The sequence below is a fragment of the Notamacropus eugenii genome, chromosome 6 (assembly GCF_028372415.1).
Source record: "Notamacropus eugenii isolate mMacEug1 chromosome 6, mMacEug1.pri_v2, whole genome shotgun sequence".
In the NCBI taxonomy this organism is placed as follows: Eukaryota; Metazoa; Chordata; class Mammalia; order Diprotodontia; family Macropodidae; genus Notamacropus; species Notamacropus eugenii.
In genome coordinates, this window is record NC_092877.1 from 27,855,800 (window position 1) to 27,875,257 (window position 19,458).

At 40.9% G+C, this 19,458-nt stretch overlaps 1 protein-coding gene across 5 annotated transcripts in view; it reads right to left on the reverse strand.

Annotated features, from left to right (window-relative positions):
* Positions 1–18,463, reverse strand: part of ANO5 (anoctamin 5) — a 138,419-nt gene extending 119,956 nt beyond the window's left edge. For 4 of the 5 annotated variants that reach the window (XM_072619336.1, XM_072619335.1, XM_072619337.1 and 1 more), the window contains exon 1: positions 18,168–18,358. In XM_072619336.1, coding sequence (XP_072475437.1) covers positions 18,168–18,225 — 58 coding nt within the window. In that variant the 5' untranslated portion in view covers positions 18,226–18,358. Of the gene's footprint in view, positions 1–18,167 lie in introns of all 5 variants that reach the window. The other variant, XM_072619338.1, reaches the window with a different exon arrangement.
* Positions 18,464–19,458: the final 995 nt, after the last annotated feature.

Here is a 19,458-nt window from a genome sequence, read left to right on the forward strand (position 1 = left end):
AATAGTGCATGTGAACATTTTGAATGGGTTCTTAAATTTGTGCATCTCACATTTTTTTTTTTAACTACTTCAGTTCTATTTTGCTCATAGAGCACCAGTGCCTTCTTTGATGTGGGTATGCCATGCTGGGCAGTTCTTTGCCAGTGTCTCCTGTGTCACATGATTAGTTCCAAAGTTCTAATAGATAATAAATGTTTCCCAGTGTTCTCTCCTTGGTCTTATCACCAGATCATGAAAGTCCAAATGGAATAAACTTCCCTTAGAGGTCATCTGGTGTAAGTTCCTCATTTTACATGTAAGGAAACAGAGCAGAGAGGAGAAGGTCAAGTGGTAGGACTGAGATGTGACCCAAAATTCCAGATCCTAAACTTTCTACTATAGGATCTTATCTCCATTAACAAATATTTGATGAACTAAATTTCTGAACCCTGATACTTCCTAGAGCCACTATCCTATATCTTCACTCTACAACATCCACTTCAATAGAATCTCTCACAGATTCAGTAGGATCCTTAAGTGATCATAGACTGGACTCTTAAAATGACCAGTCTAACTGAGGAATCTGAGGAGATAGAAAGTTCAACTGTCCTTCTAGAGAGACCGTTAACTGTGATGGTTGAAAAGGACAGAGAAAAAGATTGAGAGCTTATTACCTGAGAGAAATAGGTTCAATACTTACCTTTCAAAGAAATGTGAAGAGAATTCTTAAGGAAAGACTTTACCTGGTATCATGAGAGAATCAAATGATGGGTCTGTTTCCAGAGTTTAGGTAAGTAAGTAGTTATAGTGATGGCTAGAAGAGACTGACTATTATCTTTCTCAGAGCTAATACACAATAAGTTTAGGAGTTTGTTTTGTTTGATGACATTTAATAAAATAGTGTACTGAGTAACCTTAATGTTCACAAAACTAGGAGGTAAGCTGTTTGACAAGACTTTGGGGGGGGGAGGGTTTCTCCCATTCACTAAATAAATAATATAAAAATATACTAATAAACAATAGGGTTATGAACTCGAACTATGATTTCTTTGCTACATGAAACTCCCAGATGATGACATTCCCTCTACAGACTCATGTCAGCACTTTTTCTGCAAACTTAGTCTTTATCTTGAATACAGTTATCCCTTCCATATTGTAACTTCCCCCATCATGGTTTGGATATGTTGTGGGTCAGCATAAAAAATTAAATGGGAAATCTGGGGGAGGTCTGTAGAACCCTCAGGTGACACATGAAGATGAACAGATGACACCGAAAAAGTTTAGAAACTCAGAAATGCACAAAATATATGCACAGTATTGTATAACATCAACCCAAATTTTACAATAAGGTAAAACAGCCCATGAAAGAAAAAGAAAAAAAATCACACATCTTATCTGGTACAAAGCTAGGGTCAAAAAATTTGACACAGATTTTCCAGATCACAAAGGCACTACACCTATAACCCCAGCAATGTGGAAGAGTACTTCCCTCTAGCTCATGTCCAAAATCACAGTTATTATGTTATATTATTATTATAATATTGTTTATATATTATATTATTTTATATTTATATATTATGATATATCATTAAATTAAAAAAATAAGATTTAATAAATTGAGGCAATTGGTTAAAGATGGTGCAATTCTAGTCATTAAAAAGGAAAGAACTCCTTGATTGCCTTAGAACCTGGGATAATAATGGAGGAAAATGAGATAGTAGCAGGTAAGGAGAGATGTGATCACACCATGTAGACTACATGCTGAGAAGTTAACTCTAACCTCTACTTCATTTCTTCTTATCTTTTTCCAATGTGTAATCTCTCCCTTAGCAATATTATTTCCTCTCTCATCTTTAATAACCTCTTCTTGGTAGATAACTCTCATATCTCTTTCTCCAGCATTAGCATCTCTTCTGAACTCCAGACTCAAATCTCCTATCACCCACTAGATGTTCTAGTGTCACCTCAAAGTGAGCAGGTACAAAAATTGAATTCAACTCCTCCCCCCTCAAAAAAATCTTTCTCCTAGATTCACTATTTCCAGCTGTAGCACCGCCATTAATAAGTCCACCATGTCCACAACAATGAGATTACACTGAATGAAAAGTAGGAGATTTACTAATCTGATGAATAGAGCCCCTCTTCATCACATGCCAAGGAAGGGAAGGGGAAGGGCAGGAAAGAAATATTTCTATGGTGCTTACGATGTGCCAGTGCTAAACACTTTACAGCTATCTTGTTGGATCCTCACCTTTTACAGTTGAGGAAACTGAAATAAACAGAGGTTTAAACAACCTGGCCAAGGTCAAATAGCTAGTAAACGTCTGAGGCTAGCTTTTTACTCAGAAACATGAGTGTTCTTGACTCTAGGTCTAGCACTGTACTCACTGCACCACCTAGGTGCCCCAACAAACATAACTAGTAGAGTGCTTTAAGGTTTGCAAAGTGCTTTGTAGTTATTCTCTTACTTGATTCTCACAACAACTCTGGGAAGTAGGTGCTATTACTATCCTCATTTTGCACCTGAAGAAACTGAGGCAGACAGAGGTTTAGAGACTTGTGCAGGGTCACACAGCTAGGGAGTATCTGAGGTTGGATATGAACTCCAGTCCAGCACTCTTATCCATTGTGCCTCTTAACCTCAAGCTCATCATCTACAAAGTAAGTCATCTTTATACTATCTACCTCACAAGGCTGTCATGAGGACTACATGGATACAAAACACTTTGTAACATAAACAATGTAACATAAACAATGTAACATAAACAATGTAACATAAACAATGTAAACAACAGGGAGTTGTTAGCTTGGGTCCATGGACACATTTTGAAACATGCTAATATCCTCCATCTTGGAAGGTGCTGTTACTAACTCCCACTCTTTTTACCAAGAGTGAGGAAGAAGTAGCCCTGATCCATCCCTATTTCTTGCGCTATTTTCCTGTAGCCAGAGTTGTATATGTAAAGGTCAGTTAGGATTAGAGGTGATAATAATAATTATAACAAAAATAATAGGCATGTAGATAGCACCTCAAAGTTGGAGGTGTGTGCTTTATGGACACTGTTTCATATAAGCCTCAAAACAACCCTAAGAAGTAGACACTAATGGTATTACTGTCATCATTCTTGTTTAACCGACTAGGAAAGAGGCTCCAAGACTGTGACTTGTCTGTGGTCAGCTGCCTAGTAAGTGCGGAACCCATTACTTCCTACTTCAGATGCCAAGTCTATTTCATTTGGGGTTGGGGTACAGTCTCTCATCATGGAACACAATAAATGAATGAACAAATAAATAGATGGATGAATGAATGAATGGAGATAAATAACACAATGAGGCCTTCAATTTATATAGAACTCAAAAAGTACTTTTATCTGTATCATCTCACTGGAACCCTTAACCACCCATAGAAGGCAGGCAGGGCAGGAATCAGATGCCCAATCTTTCCCAGGAGTGAACAAGGTCAGAGAGCTTAGATGACTTGTCAGTATTCATAGGTGATAAATAAACCTCCCTCTAGAGATGGTAAGTGCAGGGCTTTATGTGTGGCCTTCATTCACATGCTTTTATGAACTCAATGGTACTGTCAGACCCTGTACAAGTGTACATTATAATTTATCCACCAATGCCTTCTCATTCAGAGTGGTTTTGTCCAAGTTTTCTCAATCCTTTTTCAAAGGATTAACCCCCAACACTGTTAGTCTTCCTCTAGATCTTTCAGAATATTTTCAGTTCTAAATCTCCAAGAGATGCATGGTAATAATGACATGGTCCTTGACTTTTTATTTTAAAAATAAGCTTTAAAGTTATATCAACTGTTTTTTAAAAAAATAATAGAGGTCCTTTTGAAAGATCTGAATAATATGATCTAATTTAAAATAATAATATAAAGTAGAAAACCATGGAGAGAACAAGAGATGAGGGTTTCTGAATCAAGAGTTCAAACCTCAAAATCAAAATCATTTAATAGTCTTTTGCTGAGGACAGGCCCACCCCATTTTTCTGGCTATATGGTGTTCATGCAATGTCAGGAGATTTAGAGGAAGGCCCCTAAATATTGGATGGGCCCTCTACAGAAGACTCAAAAAATACAGACAAGAACTGACAAGTAAGAAAAGGCCTATATGGATTGAGAATTGCATTTTTGAAGGCAATATCCACATTGATGAGATCTCCTTATGAAAGAATTATTCTGCCTCCTTCCCTTAGCAGATTTCAGAGAAGCATAAAATAACAGAGCTGTAAGGGCCACTGGAAATTAATCCTAATATTTAAGCTACAAAATTTTAAACTGCACTAAGATTTTGGGACATGTTATATTTACTGCTTTTAAACTCTTGCATTTTGGGTGGGGAGGAAAAAGAAGATAGAGATCTAAATAGACTGGCTGACTAAAATCCTATCTGTTGGTCATCCTTATTCAAAAGTAATAGGGGAAATTATGACCTTCAAAAATAGCTCGCATAAGGAGCCAAAATTTTCCTAATTGTCATCCATTACCTTATTAATATCCTGGGGGAAAAAAAGCCTTTAGAAATAAAGATTATGCCACATTCATTGATGACTATAACTTTCAGATGTTTACACATGGGAAAAGGAGGCTATTATCTGGATAATCAATAAAGAAGAAAGAGAAATAAAGCATGTCTAACATTACTCAGATCATAAGATCAAAAACTGAGATTCAAATAGACCCTGGAGGTCACCAACTGACTATAATTCTCTCCTTTTACAGCTGAGGCAAATGAAGCCTGGAGAAAGAAAATGATTGGCCAAAGTCACACAGGTAACAAGTAGAAAAGCTAGGATTTGAACCCAGGTTCTCTGATTACAAATCTAGCACAAGAAGCCAGAATGTTTTGTTTTGGTTTGTTTCAGCAAGGGGGACTGAAATCCTTTATCACGGGTGGAGTAATTTCCAAGTAGTTTTATCTCAGTGTGAAAAGTGGCAGCTGATATAAAAGATCTGTGCACTCTAACCTATTAATAGAACTGAACTCAGTGAGTCTAGCAAATCCCACTGAAATGAATATGGGTTTGGGGGTGTAGCTTGCCACGCAGCACCTTCTAAAAATAAGAAGGGAAAAGAGTGTCTCTGGGTAGCTAATTCTTAAAGACTTGATTTTGATTTGTTAATTCAGTATTTCAGAAGTCAACCCAAGCCCCCTTTCATGAAATGGATACAAATTCAAGAAGTAAAATGATTCACAACCAGTCACCAGCACCGGGACTCAACATTTGAAGGCCATCTCAAGGTCTAGAAATTATCTCTCCATTTATAATTGTCCATTAGGGGCTGTGAACTTCCATATTTGTTCAATACCTCAAAACTTTGGTCTTAGCACACAAGTTTCTGGCACTAAGGATCTTAGTTAAGAAATGAAACATTTTTGTTTGCTTGCTTTTGGGGCTTTTGGAAAGGCAATCAGAGTTAAGTGACTTTCCCAGGGTCACACAGCTAATAAGTAACTGAGACTGGATATAAACTCAACTCCTCCTGACTCCAGGCCCTGTGCTCTATCTACTGCACCACCTAGCTGCCTCTGTACTTCTATTTGAACAAAAGGCACTATTAAGAAATGCCCTCTATGTATCATGCCCTAATTTAATTAATTAGCTTCTGACTCAAATATTCCCCATATTAAACTTAACCTAAAAGGACAAATAAATCACATGAGTCAACTGGGTACTGTATATGGAACCTCCATTCTCCATGTTCTCCTTAGCATTACTGATGGCCAGCTAAAAGGTTGTAATTCAGTTCAATACAGCAACTATTTGGGCATACAATATGCCAGGAAATGTGCTAGAACTATGTCATACAGAAGCTTATAGTATGGATGAGGGGGCAAGGAGGTGCGGGGAAAAAAAGACACATGTCCATAGGTAAATAAACACAACGTATAGACAAAAAAATTCAAAGTATTTTCAAGACAGAGAGCACTGACTCCATGGATTAGAAAAGGCTTCCTATAGGAAAAGGTAGCACCTGCCCCACATCTTGAAGAAATTTTGGGGACTCTGAGAAGTAGAAATGAGGTGAGACAAAAGCCTGTCTCTGCAAATGCTATATTCTAAATGTGGGACTGGGAGGCATCTGTTCAGTGATATGGACAAAAACAGAGATAGAATGCCGTGCATGGAGACCACCCTATTGGAAAGAGACAATGAATTTGGAATCCAATAAATTAGGTTCAAATTCTGTTCCTACTATTTACCCATGTGATCTTGGGTGGACCAATTCATTTCTCTTGGCCCCAGTTTCCTACACATAGAAAATAAGTGGTTTAGCCTAAGATGACCTTTATTGTTCCTTCGAGCTCCAAATTTATGGTCCTAGGATAATTTCTGAAAGGCAGCAGGGTGAATTGTATAGAGAGCTCCTCTTGGGCTCAGGAAGACCTAACGTTTTAAAGCTTTCTATGGATTACCATCTATAAATTCATTGATAGGGTTCTTTTTACTTTCCTTTAAAGTAAGCTTTCTACTTTCTTTTAAAAGTAAGCAAACCCAAAGTTTCCTATTATCACATAATTTGTATACTTTTGTGTCTCTTAGAGTAACATGAGTCTTTACAAACACTAAGATCTATTTTGTATTGGGCTTTAGTTTCCTCATCTATCAGATGAGGGGGTGAAGAGCCAACCTCTAAGTCCCTCCCAGTTCAGATATCATCACTGGTTGCTCTCCTTGCTTCTGTTTCTATTATCAAACAGGCAGACACAGGAGTGAAAGTCTACTTCATTCATGTAAGTAAGCAAACTGTAGGGGTAGCTATATGGCACAGTGGATAGAGTGCCAGGTCCGAAGACTTCAGGAAGACTCATCTGTCTGAGTTCAAATCTGGCCTCAGACACTTACTACCTATGTGACCTTGAGTGAGTTACTTAACCCTGTATGCCTCAGTTTCTTCATCTGTAAAATGAGCTGGAGAAGGAAATGGCAAACCATTCTAGCATCTGTCAAGAAAACCCCAAATGAGCATCACAAAAAAAATCAGACATGACCAAAATGATTCAACAACAAGAAATAAATAGTAGTTTGTGAAGTACTTTTAATAAAAAGCACACTGAACTTCCATTACTCTTCATGCAAAGGAGAGACCACATGAGTGAAATTCCAAGCTAAACACTTTCATCAAACTGTCATTAAGAAATTAGAGCCTTTCATACAGTTGAATTAGGTAAACCACATACCCTATGAATGTGCTTAATAAACTCCTCATAGACAGATAAAAATAAAGCTTATTCCAGCCTAAACATATTAAAAAAAAAAAAAAGGCCCAAATTCCAGATGACTAGAGCCTGGGGGTTTTAGTGGACTCCAAGCTGAATGTGAGTCAGCCAGTTGTGAGTTGGCAGTCAAAAATGCTAACAGGAATTTGCCCTGTACGGAGAAAGGCAAGACTCCCAAGAATAAGGGGGGGATTCTCCCATGGTATCAAGCCTCTGGTCACACCCCTTCTGCAGCATTGTGTTCAGGTCTCAGTACCATATTTTAGAAATAACAACATGTTGGAGAGTTCCCAGATGAGGACAACCAGGAGGGCAAATTTAGGCCATATGAGAATCAGTTAAATGAGAAACCATTTAGCCTAGTGAAGACCAGACTTGGGGGGGGGGGGGGGGGGGAGAAGGGAAGTGCTATCAAGCAGAAGAGGGATTGGATTTATTCCACTTGGTGTGGAGGAGACAGGGGAAGGAAGGGTAAATCTATGGGCACTGGAAAGCAATTTGGATTTAGTGTCAGAGGACTCTAATTTTTGAATCATACCTTTGCTACTTGAGGGTAGCTAGGTGACACTGAGCAGGACTTGGAGTAGGGAAGACTCATCTTCCCCAGTTCAAATCTGACCTCAGCCGTGTACCAGTTGTGAGGCCCTGGGAAAGTCACTTAACTCTGTTTGCCTCAGTTGCTTCATCTGTAAAATGAGCTAGAGAAAGAGATGCAAACCACTCCAGTATCTTTGTCAGGAAAGCCCCAAATGGGGTCACAAAGAGTCAGAAATGCCTGAAAATGACTGAACAACAACAATTACTTCTTACTCCCCAAGTGACTTTATAGGAGTCACTATACCCTACTGCATCCTTTTTCCTCATCAGTAAAATGAGGGGGTTGAACCAGATGATCTGTAAGGTCCCCTTCTGTCTCTAAATTTATGGTAATTTAGTTGTAAATTGCAAAGCAGAATTGTCAAACTCAAATAGAACTGCAGACACGTATTGACTTAAAAAACTACAAATTCACATTGCAGGTGTTGTATTGTATTTTTATTTATTATTAAGCATTTCCTAATTATATTTTGATCTGATTCCTGAGCACTTGGGAGTCTTACTGAGGAGTCTGACACCTCGTCCATAGATGCAACATTGACCTAAGGAAAACATTTCTCAACAATCAGAACTGTTTAAACAATGGCTAGGGTCTATGTCCCCTCACTACAGATTTTGATAACTTGCACATAAATAACCTATATCAAATTGCTTACTGTCTTGGAGTGAGGAGGGGAGGGAGGGAGAAAACTTGGAACTCAATTTTTTTAAAATGAATGTTATAAATTGAAATGTGTATCCTCGAGGGAATTTATGTGGTCAGGTCCCCTGTAGTTGTGTAAATTAACTTGGGTACATTTGTCCCATAGCAATCTGTTCCAGCAACATTTCTAGTCATATTTTCTTAGCCATATGTCCCTAGCATCTGAGGAGCTGCATTGCATTATTACTTACAAGTAATCTGAACTGTGGGTAAACACTTGGGAGCAAATGTGTCAGTGTGTCAAAAATGGAGTTTCTAAACTATTTTGAGAGAGGCGTGTGTAGCTTCAAATCATTTTCACATAGGATATGTTATCTTGTAATTTCTGAAATGTTTCTATAATACATATTGCAAGAGAAGGAAACAAAAAATTAAAAAAAAAAATAAAAGCCCAACACTGACATTCACAGGATTGAGTGCAGAGAAACAATGTGGCCCAAAAGTTAAGGGTTCAAGCTTAGAAGCAAAAAGAACTGGGTTCAAGGCCTGCCTTTGACACATATTTGCAGGTGACCATAAGCAAATTACTTAACATTCCTCAGATTACTCTAAGAGGATATGTTTTAAGACAAGCTGGCGCTCTGCAGCACTGGGGGGAGTTTCCACACCAAGAAGCCTTCCACACTGATGAAATCACAGGACTGTACTAGGGAGGGGGAGAGAGAGAAATGGAGTCCAAGAGGCGTGGGTTCTAATCCTGAATCTGCCACTAACAACTGTCAGACTTCAAGCAGGTCACAATCTCTGAGGGCCTCAGTTTCCTCATTTTTAAAAAATTTATTTTATTTTTAATTTATGGAATAAAACAAGCATTTCCATAGCATAGAATAATAAATGACTGCACATGAAACTGCAAATCTATTGTGTACAACTTGCTATTCTTTTAAAATATATATTAACATTATCATGCAAATTTATTTTTTCCCTCCCTCTCCCAGATGGCTACCATTAGACACAAATATGTGTATGCATGCATGTATGTGTGTGTATGTATAAGAATGTGTATATACACATGTATATAAAATAGATATTTAATATATATTTATGTGTGTATATACATATATATGTAATATATACACATATAACTTATGTTTATATATGTATATACACATACACAAATACATACATATATATGTAAAATTATTTTATATATACTTCTTTTACCAGTTCTTTCTCTGGATGCAGATAATATCTTTCTTTACATATCCTTTATAGTTATTCACTCAAAGTCATTCTAAAACCAATATCACTGTTATATACAATGTTCTCTTGGTTTTGCTCATTTCACTCTTTATTTCATTCAAGTCTTCACATATTTCTTTAAGATCTCTGAGGCCATGATTTCTTACAGCACAGTAGCATTCCACCACAGCTATATACCACAATTTATTTAGCCATTCCCCAGTGAGTTTCCTCATTTTTAAACAAGGGAGTTAAAGTCAGTGTGCACATTCTGCAGCTTGGTCCGGTTCTAGACAGAGTCAAAAGATCAGCATTCAGACCCTAGCTGTGATACGTACTAGCTGCAAGATAGTGGGCAAATCTCATAATCTCATGAATCCCACTGTAAAAACAGGGTTATTGTGAGGAAAGCCCTTTAAAGCTACATCCAAATGTGAGTTTAAAGGTCCTTTTCAGCTCAGGCACTGTATGATTCAATTGGCAACATGGGTTCCCTAACTGCTCAGTTCCAACTTTCTTACCTTTCAGTTCAATAGAATAAGGGATACCATACCTAAATGAAGAGGCTCCAATGAAAATGTAGGTGAAAGCATTCTGAAGGCAGTCTGGTGAATGCGAGTTAGTGGGAGTTCAAAAATTTCAATTTGGGAGCTAGAAGACAATCTTAAACATCTTCCCACCTAGAAGTTCTCAAACTTTTTGGTCCCAGGACCTCTTTACACTCTTAAAAAATATTGAAAACAACAAAGTATTTGCTTATGTGACTTACATCTATCAATATTTACCATATTAGAAATTAAAATGGATCATTTCAAAAATTATTAATTCATTTAAAAATAATAACTTTACATGTTTAAAATTATATTTTTATGAAAAATAACTCTATTTTCCAAGACAATAAAAATAGTGAGAATGATCTGTTTTACATATTTTTTGCAAAGTTCCTTAATGTCTTAGCTTAATAAAAGACAGCTAGATTCTTCTATGTGCTGCTTTATTCAATCAGCGGCAATGTTGTTTTGGTTGAAATACATGAAAAACATGCAGCCTCATACAGATATGTAGCAGGAAAAAAAAAGGGGCACTTTAATAAGCAAATAATGGCTTATTATGAAAATAGTTTAGGCCTTATAGACCCCTCAGGATCCATACTTTGGGGATCACTGATCTTGACTGCAGAGCAAAGCCAAAATTTGAACTCATATCCTCTGACTCCAAATACAGATCTCTTTCCTAAGATCAAATCCTGACTGTCACTAAGATTCCCTATGTGCCCTTAGATAATTTACATCTCTGGGCTCAGTTTCCCCATCTAGAAATAAGAAAGTCCCTTCCATCTCCCTATTATATGATACACTACTTCTCTACAAAGTAGTGGTAGGTAAGTGGAGTATATTACACCTCAACAAGATGATCATCTGAGGGGTCCCCTAAGTACACCATCCTACCTCCCATTTTAAGTAGCAGAAATCTGAAACTGGAACAAATTTAAATTTTAGTTTATGGTGGGTGTATTTTATCTTAGAAAGGCTTTGGGGGTGGGAAGAGAGGTAATTTCTGCTTATACAAACTTGTCAGAAAAATAAAACCTCAAATACCTAAGCATATTAACACTATATAGGGAAACTGAGGTCCATAGATGGGAAACAGCTTATTCAAGGTCATACAAGAAGTTCCAGTGGACAAAAGAGAGAATAGAATAAATGAGGGGGCAGGACAGGATGGAGGGGAATATAGGTAGTCTTTCATAAGACTATTATGGACTATTATGGAAGTCATTTGCAAAACTACACACATGTAGCCTATATTGAATTGCTTGCCTTCTCGGTGGGGATGGGTGAAGAGGGAGGAAGGGAGAGAAGTTAGAACTCAAAGTTTTAGGAATGAATGTTGAGAAATGTTTTTGCATGTAACTGGGAAATAAGAAATACAGGTAATGGGGTATAGAAATCTATCTTACCCTCCAAGAAATGAGAGAAGATGGGGATAAGGGGAGGGGTGTGACAGAAGGGAGGGTAGATTGGGGGAAGGGGTAATCAGAATGCACGGTGTTTTGGGGTGGGGGGAGGGGAGAGATGAAGAGAAAATTTGAAACTCAAAATCTTGTGGAAATGAACATTGAAAACTAAAAATAAATAAATGAATTGGAAAAAAATTTCACTTCTCCCCCCCCTCCCAAAAAAAGAAGTTCTAGTGGAAGATCCAGGACTAACACAGAAAGATGGAAAGTATACAGGACTAGATATCAGAGGACCTGGGCTAGGATTCACCTGTGTGACTTTAGACAAGTTGAATGGAAAAGCGCCCCAGTTACAGAGGCAAAGGATTTGGGTTCAGATTTTAGTTCTACAACTTCCTGTGCAACCTTAAGCAATCACTTCATTTCTCTGTGCCTCAGTTTCCTCCTCTGTAAATTGAAGATGTTAGATTAAAAGATTTCATGATACTCTCCTAATTGTTCTACATGTCTGATCAGTTTCTCCATCTTCACTGCTGTTTCTGCATTCATGCCCTCTTAACCCATCAACCACAGGGTGTGTCTCAAGGCTCTGTACAGTACCCTCTCTTCTCTTTCACTTGAGGCCATCAGCTATCATAGGTTTAATGATCATCTCTATGCATCCAGAACTTTATCAGCCCTGGTTTCTTTCCTGACCTCCAGGTACACACTGCCAATGGTCTACTGTACATTTCAAACTAGATGAGCCATAAACATATCAAACTCAAAAATCGAGTCCAAGACAGAGCCCCTATTTTTGTTCAAAACCCTGTCCCTCATCCAAGGTTCCCTATTTCTGTTGAGGAAACATCACCATCTTCCTGGTGTCTCTGATTTGCATTCCTCAGGTCCTTATTCTCCTTCACCCAATATTTCCAAACAGTGGTCAAATCTTGACATTCTTTCCTTCACAGCAACTCTTATTACATCTTTCCCCTTCTGATTACCCACATTAGGCCATCATCACCTCTTTCCTGTACTCTTGCAACATCCTCCAACTTGGACTCTCTGCCTCAAGTCTTTCCCCACTCTCCCCCAGGAAGTGGGCAAAGTGATTTTCCTACATATTGATTCTGATTATGTAACTCCCACAATAATTCCAATGGTTCTCTAATGCTTTAAGAATAAAATATAATCTCTTCTTTTTGGTGTTTAAACCAGTCACAAGCTAGGCCCAACCAATTTTTCCAACCTCATTGTACATTACCCCCATTCCTATATGCAAACAAATTGTCCTTCTCTCTATTTCTCACCTAGAACAGCCCATTTCCCATCTCTGTCCTATGCCTAGAATACACTCCTCCTTCTCAGCTTGGCCCCAGAGAATGCCTCACTTCCTTCAAGTCTCAATTCAAGCACAACTTTCCAGTCTTCTTCTCTAAGTACTTTGTATTCTTATTATATTTGCTCTGCATTTATTCTGTAAAGAATCCCCTGAATCAAGAAATTGTTTCATTTCTCCTCCTTGTATCCCCAGGACAATGGAGAAATGCTTGTTGTCTGAGTGGACTAAATGCCTCCTGGGGCCCCTTCTGGCTCCAGATCCTCAATCCTAAAACTAAGTTGTTCTTGGTGCTCTCAGCCTGAGACTTTTTAAAAATGATGATATAAGATAAAGAGCACTCCATTTCTTCACCAGAGTCATCCTCATGAAACAAGATGATGCGCCAGGCTTCAGTCAGCCTAGCTGAAACACTAACACATGCTATCGATGGTGACCAGATTTCAAGTCAATGGCTCTGAGTCACTTTCTTGCTGGGGCTGGCTTCTCTTAGAACTCACACTAGGACACATAGCAGATCTGTTTTTATCACCACTCTACAGACTGGGGAAGTAAGTGACCAATCATTTCCCGTGGCCAGGAAAATAAAAGGTCAACCATTTCATCTATCCCAAGGTAGTAAGGGGCCAACCATTTCTTGGGAATCAAACATGGTTCAATTAATGATATCACTTCAATTAACCAAAAATTTCTATTTTACCCTATATGCGCACACACACACACACACACACACACACACACACACACACACACACACACACTAGTATTGGTAGAAAAATTTAAGGTAGTCAAGAATAAAAACCCTAATGTAGTAATAAGACAGAGAATTGCTCAAAAGATTGTGTAGCTAGTAATAGAAATCCTAGAATTTGAACCAGATCCTCTGATTCCCAAAGCAGCCTTCTTCACTGCACCATGCTTCCTCTTTGTGATTGTGCTGGCACCTACATAAATGTTCTGCTTGCATTCATAGAACAGAACTAAAGGCAAGGAGAATTTAGATTTGATGCTGGAGAGAAAAAAAACCTGCCACCACCCCAGAGTGAATGGACCCCCATGGGAAGTAGCAAGTTCACCTCACTGAAGGGCTTTGAGAAAGAATTGTTAGCCACTTTCAAGGGATGTGAAAGCGTTTCTTGTACAACTAGTCATTAGACTAGATAGACCTCTGAGGTTCCTTCCACAAGTAAGACTCTGGGCCTCTGTGACATGTTCTGAAGACTTTAACTTGATTATGTAATACAATGCTTGATGTGGTTCTACTTTGCCTGTTCATTAACCACAGTTGTTTTTTTGTTTGCTTTTTTCCTCCTCCCCCCCCAACACCTTATAGTCTGTGCCCCTAAGCAAGGAATGGGGGAAGAGTGGACACCAAAAGTCATTGATCTTCCAATTTTTCCTCCCCCTAAAACAATTAGATTAGTCAGTGCCTGAGTCTCACTGAACAACTAATCTGTTCTTTTTCACCCCAGGGCAAATAATAGAAGCAGAGATTCAGGCAAGAAAGGAATGCTCGTGCCAGTATCAGCACCAGAGCAGATGAACAAGGGCAAGAAACCCACCCAGGAGAGTTTTTAGAAAGCATGCTGAGAAGGAGCAGAAAATATAAGATGAAATGCAGGCTACGTTCTCACCATATATTAGTCCTAATAAGTAAAACCAGGCCTAGGTCAAAATGGGAGCCCTACCGTTGAGGGTAAAGATATACCAATCTATGCAGTGCCGTGGAGAGATCACTGGCCCTGGATCACCAAGATCTGAGTTCAAATTCAGCTTCAGGCGCTTTCTGGCCATGTGACCCTGCACAAATCTCTTAAACTCTGTAACACTTTCATCAACTATAAAATGGGGAAAATAATAGCACCCACACCACAGAGTTATTCTAAGGATTAAAAATAAGTTAATATTTCAAAAGTGTCTTAGCACAGTACCTGGCACATAGTAAGTGTTTAATAAACCCTTGTTCCCTTTCCCCTTCTACCATCTCAAAGAATTAACTCTCCATTACATGTAGAAGGCCAGAAGTTAGACAAGACGAGCCCCATAACTTTTAGCTCCTAGTATCTCTTCAGATAAGTTGATTACACTGAATTACAGAAAACTATGTTAAAGAAAAAGAAAAAAATCAACCTGATGCGGATAGTCAGACCTTGGCACCATTGAAACTAAAGTAGCAAAATTTAATACCCTACAGATGAGAGACAGCCAATTTCTCTATCAAGAAAATAGCCCCAGGAACTGATTTCCTCACTACTATCCTAAAAAATACTGAACCCATACCCTACTGATCAGTACACCTACAAAGCCAGCCAATCAGTTGATTTAAACAGTTAGGATCTATAGAAAAGTCCAAAGTTCAGATTTCTATGCTGTCACCTAACGGTGTTTATTGTTTCCCTTTAAACTCAATATACTATTAAAATTATTATTGTTATGAAAACTTTTGGCAGCTTTATATTTCTTAACTCATCAGATTTTTAATATGTGGAAGAAATAATATCATGTTTGAGGGACTGCTTTGTCCCTTGTTCTTGTGCTTTGAATAGAAGAAAAATCAGACCCTCTACTCTGCCGTCTTGGAATCCTATCTGGAGTGCTGTGTTCAGTTCTGACCAACCCACTTTCAGAAGTGGGTTGTAGCTTATACAGGAGAGCAACCAGGATAGTAAGAGTACTAGAGATCATTCACACATATAACCGTAGGTGTGCCCATGTGTGTATATACACATGTACATGTATGTATCTATAGATGCATCTATCCATGTGTCTTCCACATGGCCCATACATTCATGTGTGTATGTATGTCTGCATGCATTTATTAGCAGGTTTTGATGGAATTTAACACATTTATCCTGGAGAAGAGAAGTCTCTGAGGTAGAGAAGACGGCAGACTTGAAATATGGAAGGAGTTGGCAAAAATATTGTGTAATGAGGAAGAGGGAATTGGGCCTGTTGCTTAGCCCCAAAGAACAGAACTAGGAGAAATGGGAAGAACTTGTGGGGAAGTAGATTTGTGCATTTATTAAGCACCTACTATATGAGAAGAACTAGGGATACAAATACAAAAAAAGACAGTCCTTGCTCTCAAGGAGCTTAGGATCTAATGGGGGGTGGGGGGGAGAGGCAGCTAAGAGGTAAGTAGATAGAGAACTGGCCCTGGAGTCAGGAGGACCTGGGTTCAAATCTGACCTCAGCTCAGGGGCATGATGGAGAAGCCTTGGTCAAGTTCATAGGCAACAGTTATTAGGAAATAAGGAGAGGACTGTTCTGAGAACCTTCTTTATATGGAGATTTTGGAGTTTATGGCTCTGGCCTCCAGTTGGAGGGCCCAGAAGGAAATGTGATTTGGACTTGATGTAAGGAAAAACACACTAACATTGCCTTGACAGGTGTGGGTTTCCCTCAGTTAAAAGGTCTTCAAGTGAAGACTAGATGATTTTTTTTTTGGTATGTTGCAACGTGAAAAGATGTTCTATAAAACACTTTGCAAACATCTGAGCTCCATGGCAACAGCTATTATTAAAAGGGATTCCTATGCAACTACAGAGAATTTAATTTAAATATGAAAGGGACTTAGGAGGCTACATAGTTCAACTGCCTCACTGTACAGATCTGGAAAGTGAGGCCCATGGGGATAAGTGACTTGCCCAGTGTCACAGAAGGAGTAAGTAGCAAATTTGGATTTGAAGCTGTATATCCTCTGCCTTGGGATTCAGTGCTTTTCAGTGCTCTAGATGGCTTCCTAAGTCCCTTCCAATTCTGAGAGAGATACCAGGCCTACTTCCAAACATTCCAAGACTACAACAAAGCATGCAATAAGCTTCTTCAGGGAGGACACAGTGGTCCTGAAGATTTCATTCCAAATCTGTATGCAATAATCACCTCCTTCCACTAAATCAGAGGCTATATATATTTTTTGGAAAACGTGCAGTAGGGTAACAGAAAACAGGATTGTAAAAATGCCTTTAAAGGACTGAATATGCTCCCAGAGGATTAAAGGGCAAAGTTAAAATCTGCCTGAGTAACAGTTAGAACATACACAGTGTCTAAGTTAAAACTTGAGTAACAGAACGCACTGTGAACCTGACCAGGTAAGACCTTCAGGGGTACAAGTCTTTATATAGAACCTGTTTTGTTTATGGTACTTCAGAGGGAAAATGCACACTAGTGAGACAGCCAGGATTCCCTTCACGTCCATTCTTAAGTGGGGAGAGGGGGAGGGGGAAGGAAGCAATACAATTGAGGTGGTCCCTTCCCCGTGAACTCGGGTGCCATGGCCACCTCCTCCTCACCCAAGGCTTCTTGAGGGTATCTCCCGGAATCAATACCAGGGTCACATCCTTTCCTGAAGCAGCAGGTTTTACAACAGCCACCGCCCGGAAAATGTGAGTGGTGCCCCCGCGTTCACTTCTGCTCTCCCCGCCCCTCTGACTCTCCCAGCTGGGTCCAGGTACACAAAGCTGGGTCTCCCACCCCTCCAAGCAGTGCTCCGATCCCCGGTCCTGGCCTTCACCTCCGCCCATCCGGCCGCCTGCAGTCTCCATTACTCAGCGCGGCTCCAAGGGGGAGGCCTCCCCGCCCCACCCCGCCCTCCACCCCCATCAATGGTAGGGAGGAAGGCTCCCTCCCTTAGAGGCTGCCCCCAAACCGCAGAAAATCAAGGGGGGAGACGAGGCTGCCCCCAGTTTCAGGGCAGGGTTGGGAGCATGGAGAAGGGGGTACATTTTTGGGGGGCCCAGGCTGGGGGGCCGCTATCCGCCCTTTTGGCCAAGGAGGAGCTCAGGAGAACGCGTTCCTGGAATCGAATAGACTTGGCTGAGCTCCGGTCCTCCCTGCGCTGGGCGAACCCGGCCCGACCCATGAGCTTAGCCCCTGTCCAGGCCCAGAGCGGCCCCACGTGGGGACCTGGGCAGCAGCTGTGGGAGCGCAGCCCGCAGAGAGAGAAGCCAGGGTTCAGCTGAAAGGCAGTGGGAAGAAACACTAGCAGCCAGGCCCCGGGCCGCCGCGTCCCGGCCCGACTCCGCCGCATGCCCGCCTGCCCACCACGGTCCCTGCGCCTCCGTGGATCTGAGCCCAGGGCTGGGGGGACAGAGAGGCGGCCAGCCCACCCGATCTTCCTTCCCCCGGATCCAGGGGCTGGCCCGGGACCCCACCCTCGCGCCCTGCCCCTGGGGAAGGGGGGAAGGAACCTACCGTCGGTGGCCACCATCTCAATGAGCGTCTCGCTCCCGCGCTTGGCCAGCCGGTTCATGGCTCCGCAGTGGCCGCCCTGGGGCCCGCCCGGCGGCTGCAACTGGGGCCCCGGCAGACGCACTGGAAAGTTTCAAAGAGCCCAGACGGGGCTGCGGATCCGACCTGGAGGAGGGGCAGCCTCCTCCCTTCCTCTCCTCCCTCCGCCGCCTTTATTCGGCGACGGAGATCCCCTCCCTCCTCCCCTCCTTCCTCCCTCCTCCCACCCAGGCTCCACCGAGGCTTGGCAAGTCCGAGGTAGGCTCACTCCAATCAAGTTACTTTGTGTCGGAGAAGAAAAGCCCGCCCCTTAAAGGGCGGCACGACCACATACTGTCCTGGGGAGGAAGGGGTGTGGGCGTGGGCCTGGAGGGAGCCTCTGGGTGCAGAGGGTGGCAGGTCGCGCTGAGCAGAGAGAAGGTGGTGAAGATCCCGAGGATCCAGCAGCAACAGCAGCATCCTTCTTTGATTTGAGGGGAAGAGGGGAAATTGGGTTTTGAATACATCCAGGGGAAGGTTTGTTTGTTTTTTTAAAATAACATTTGTTTAGCGCTTACTACTATGTGCCAGTCACTAGGCTAAGCACTTTAAAAATATCACCTGTTTGGAAGCTCCCAACAACTCTGTGAAGGAGGTGAGGAAACTGAGGCAGACAGTTTTAAGGGACTTGCCCAGAGTCGAAAAACTGGTGTCTGAGGTCGAATGCTGCTCGGGTCTTCCCGACTCCGGGCACAACTCATTCTCTTTTTTTCTTGCACGTACAGTAGAACCGAACCTATCTAGCCTCTTGCTGTGGTCCAAGGCACCTCACCTCGCTATGTCTCCGTTTCCCTATTTGAAAAATAAGAGGATTGCACTAAATGGCTCCCTTCCAACTCAAGATGCGTAATCCTATGATTTATTAAAAGCTACCAGTGAACAAAGCAGGGATCTAATAATACATAATGCTTTAAGGTTTGCAAAGCTCATTACCAATATTATCTCATTTTATCCTAACAACCCTAGGAGTTAGATGCTGTCAATCCCCATTTTACAGAAGATGTCACTGAGGCAGTTAGATGTCTTGCCCAAAGTTACCAGAAGGTCACCAATAACCCTGGGGTTCGTGGGCACCCAAGGGTATTGGGAGTCTATTCCCAAAGTTGCATGTGTCTCCCCTCCTTCTACCTTATTTGGCTACTTCCTCCCTTCCTCCTTCATTTTCTCTCATAATAGATTCAAATCAGAAAGGGCCTAAGGTCAATTAAGACCTCAT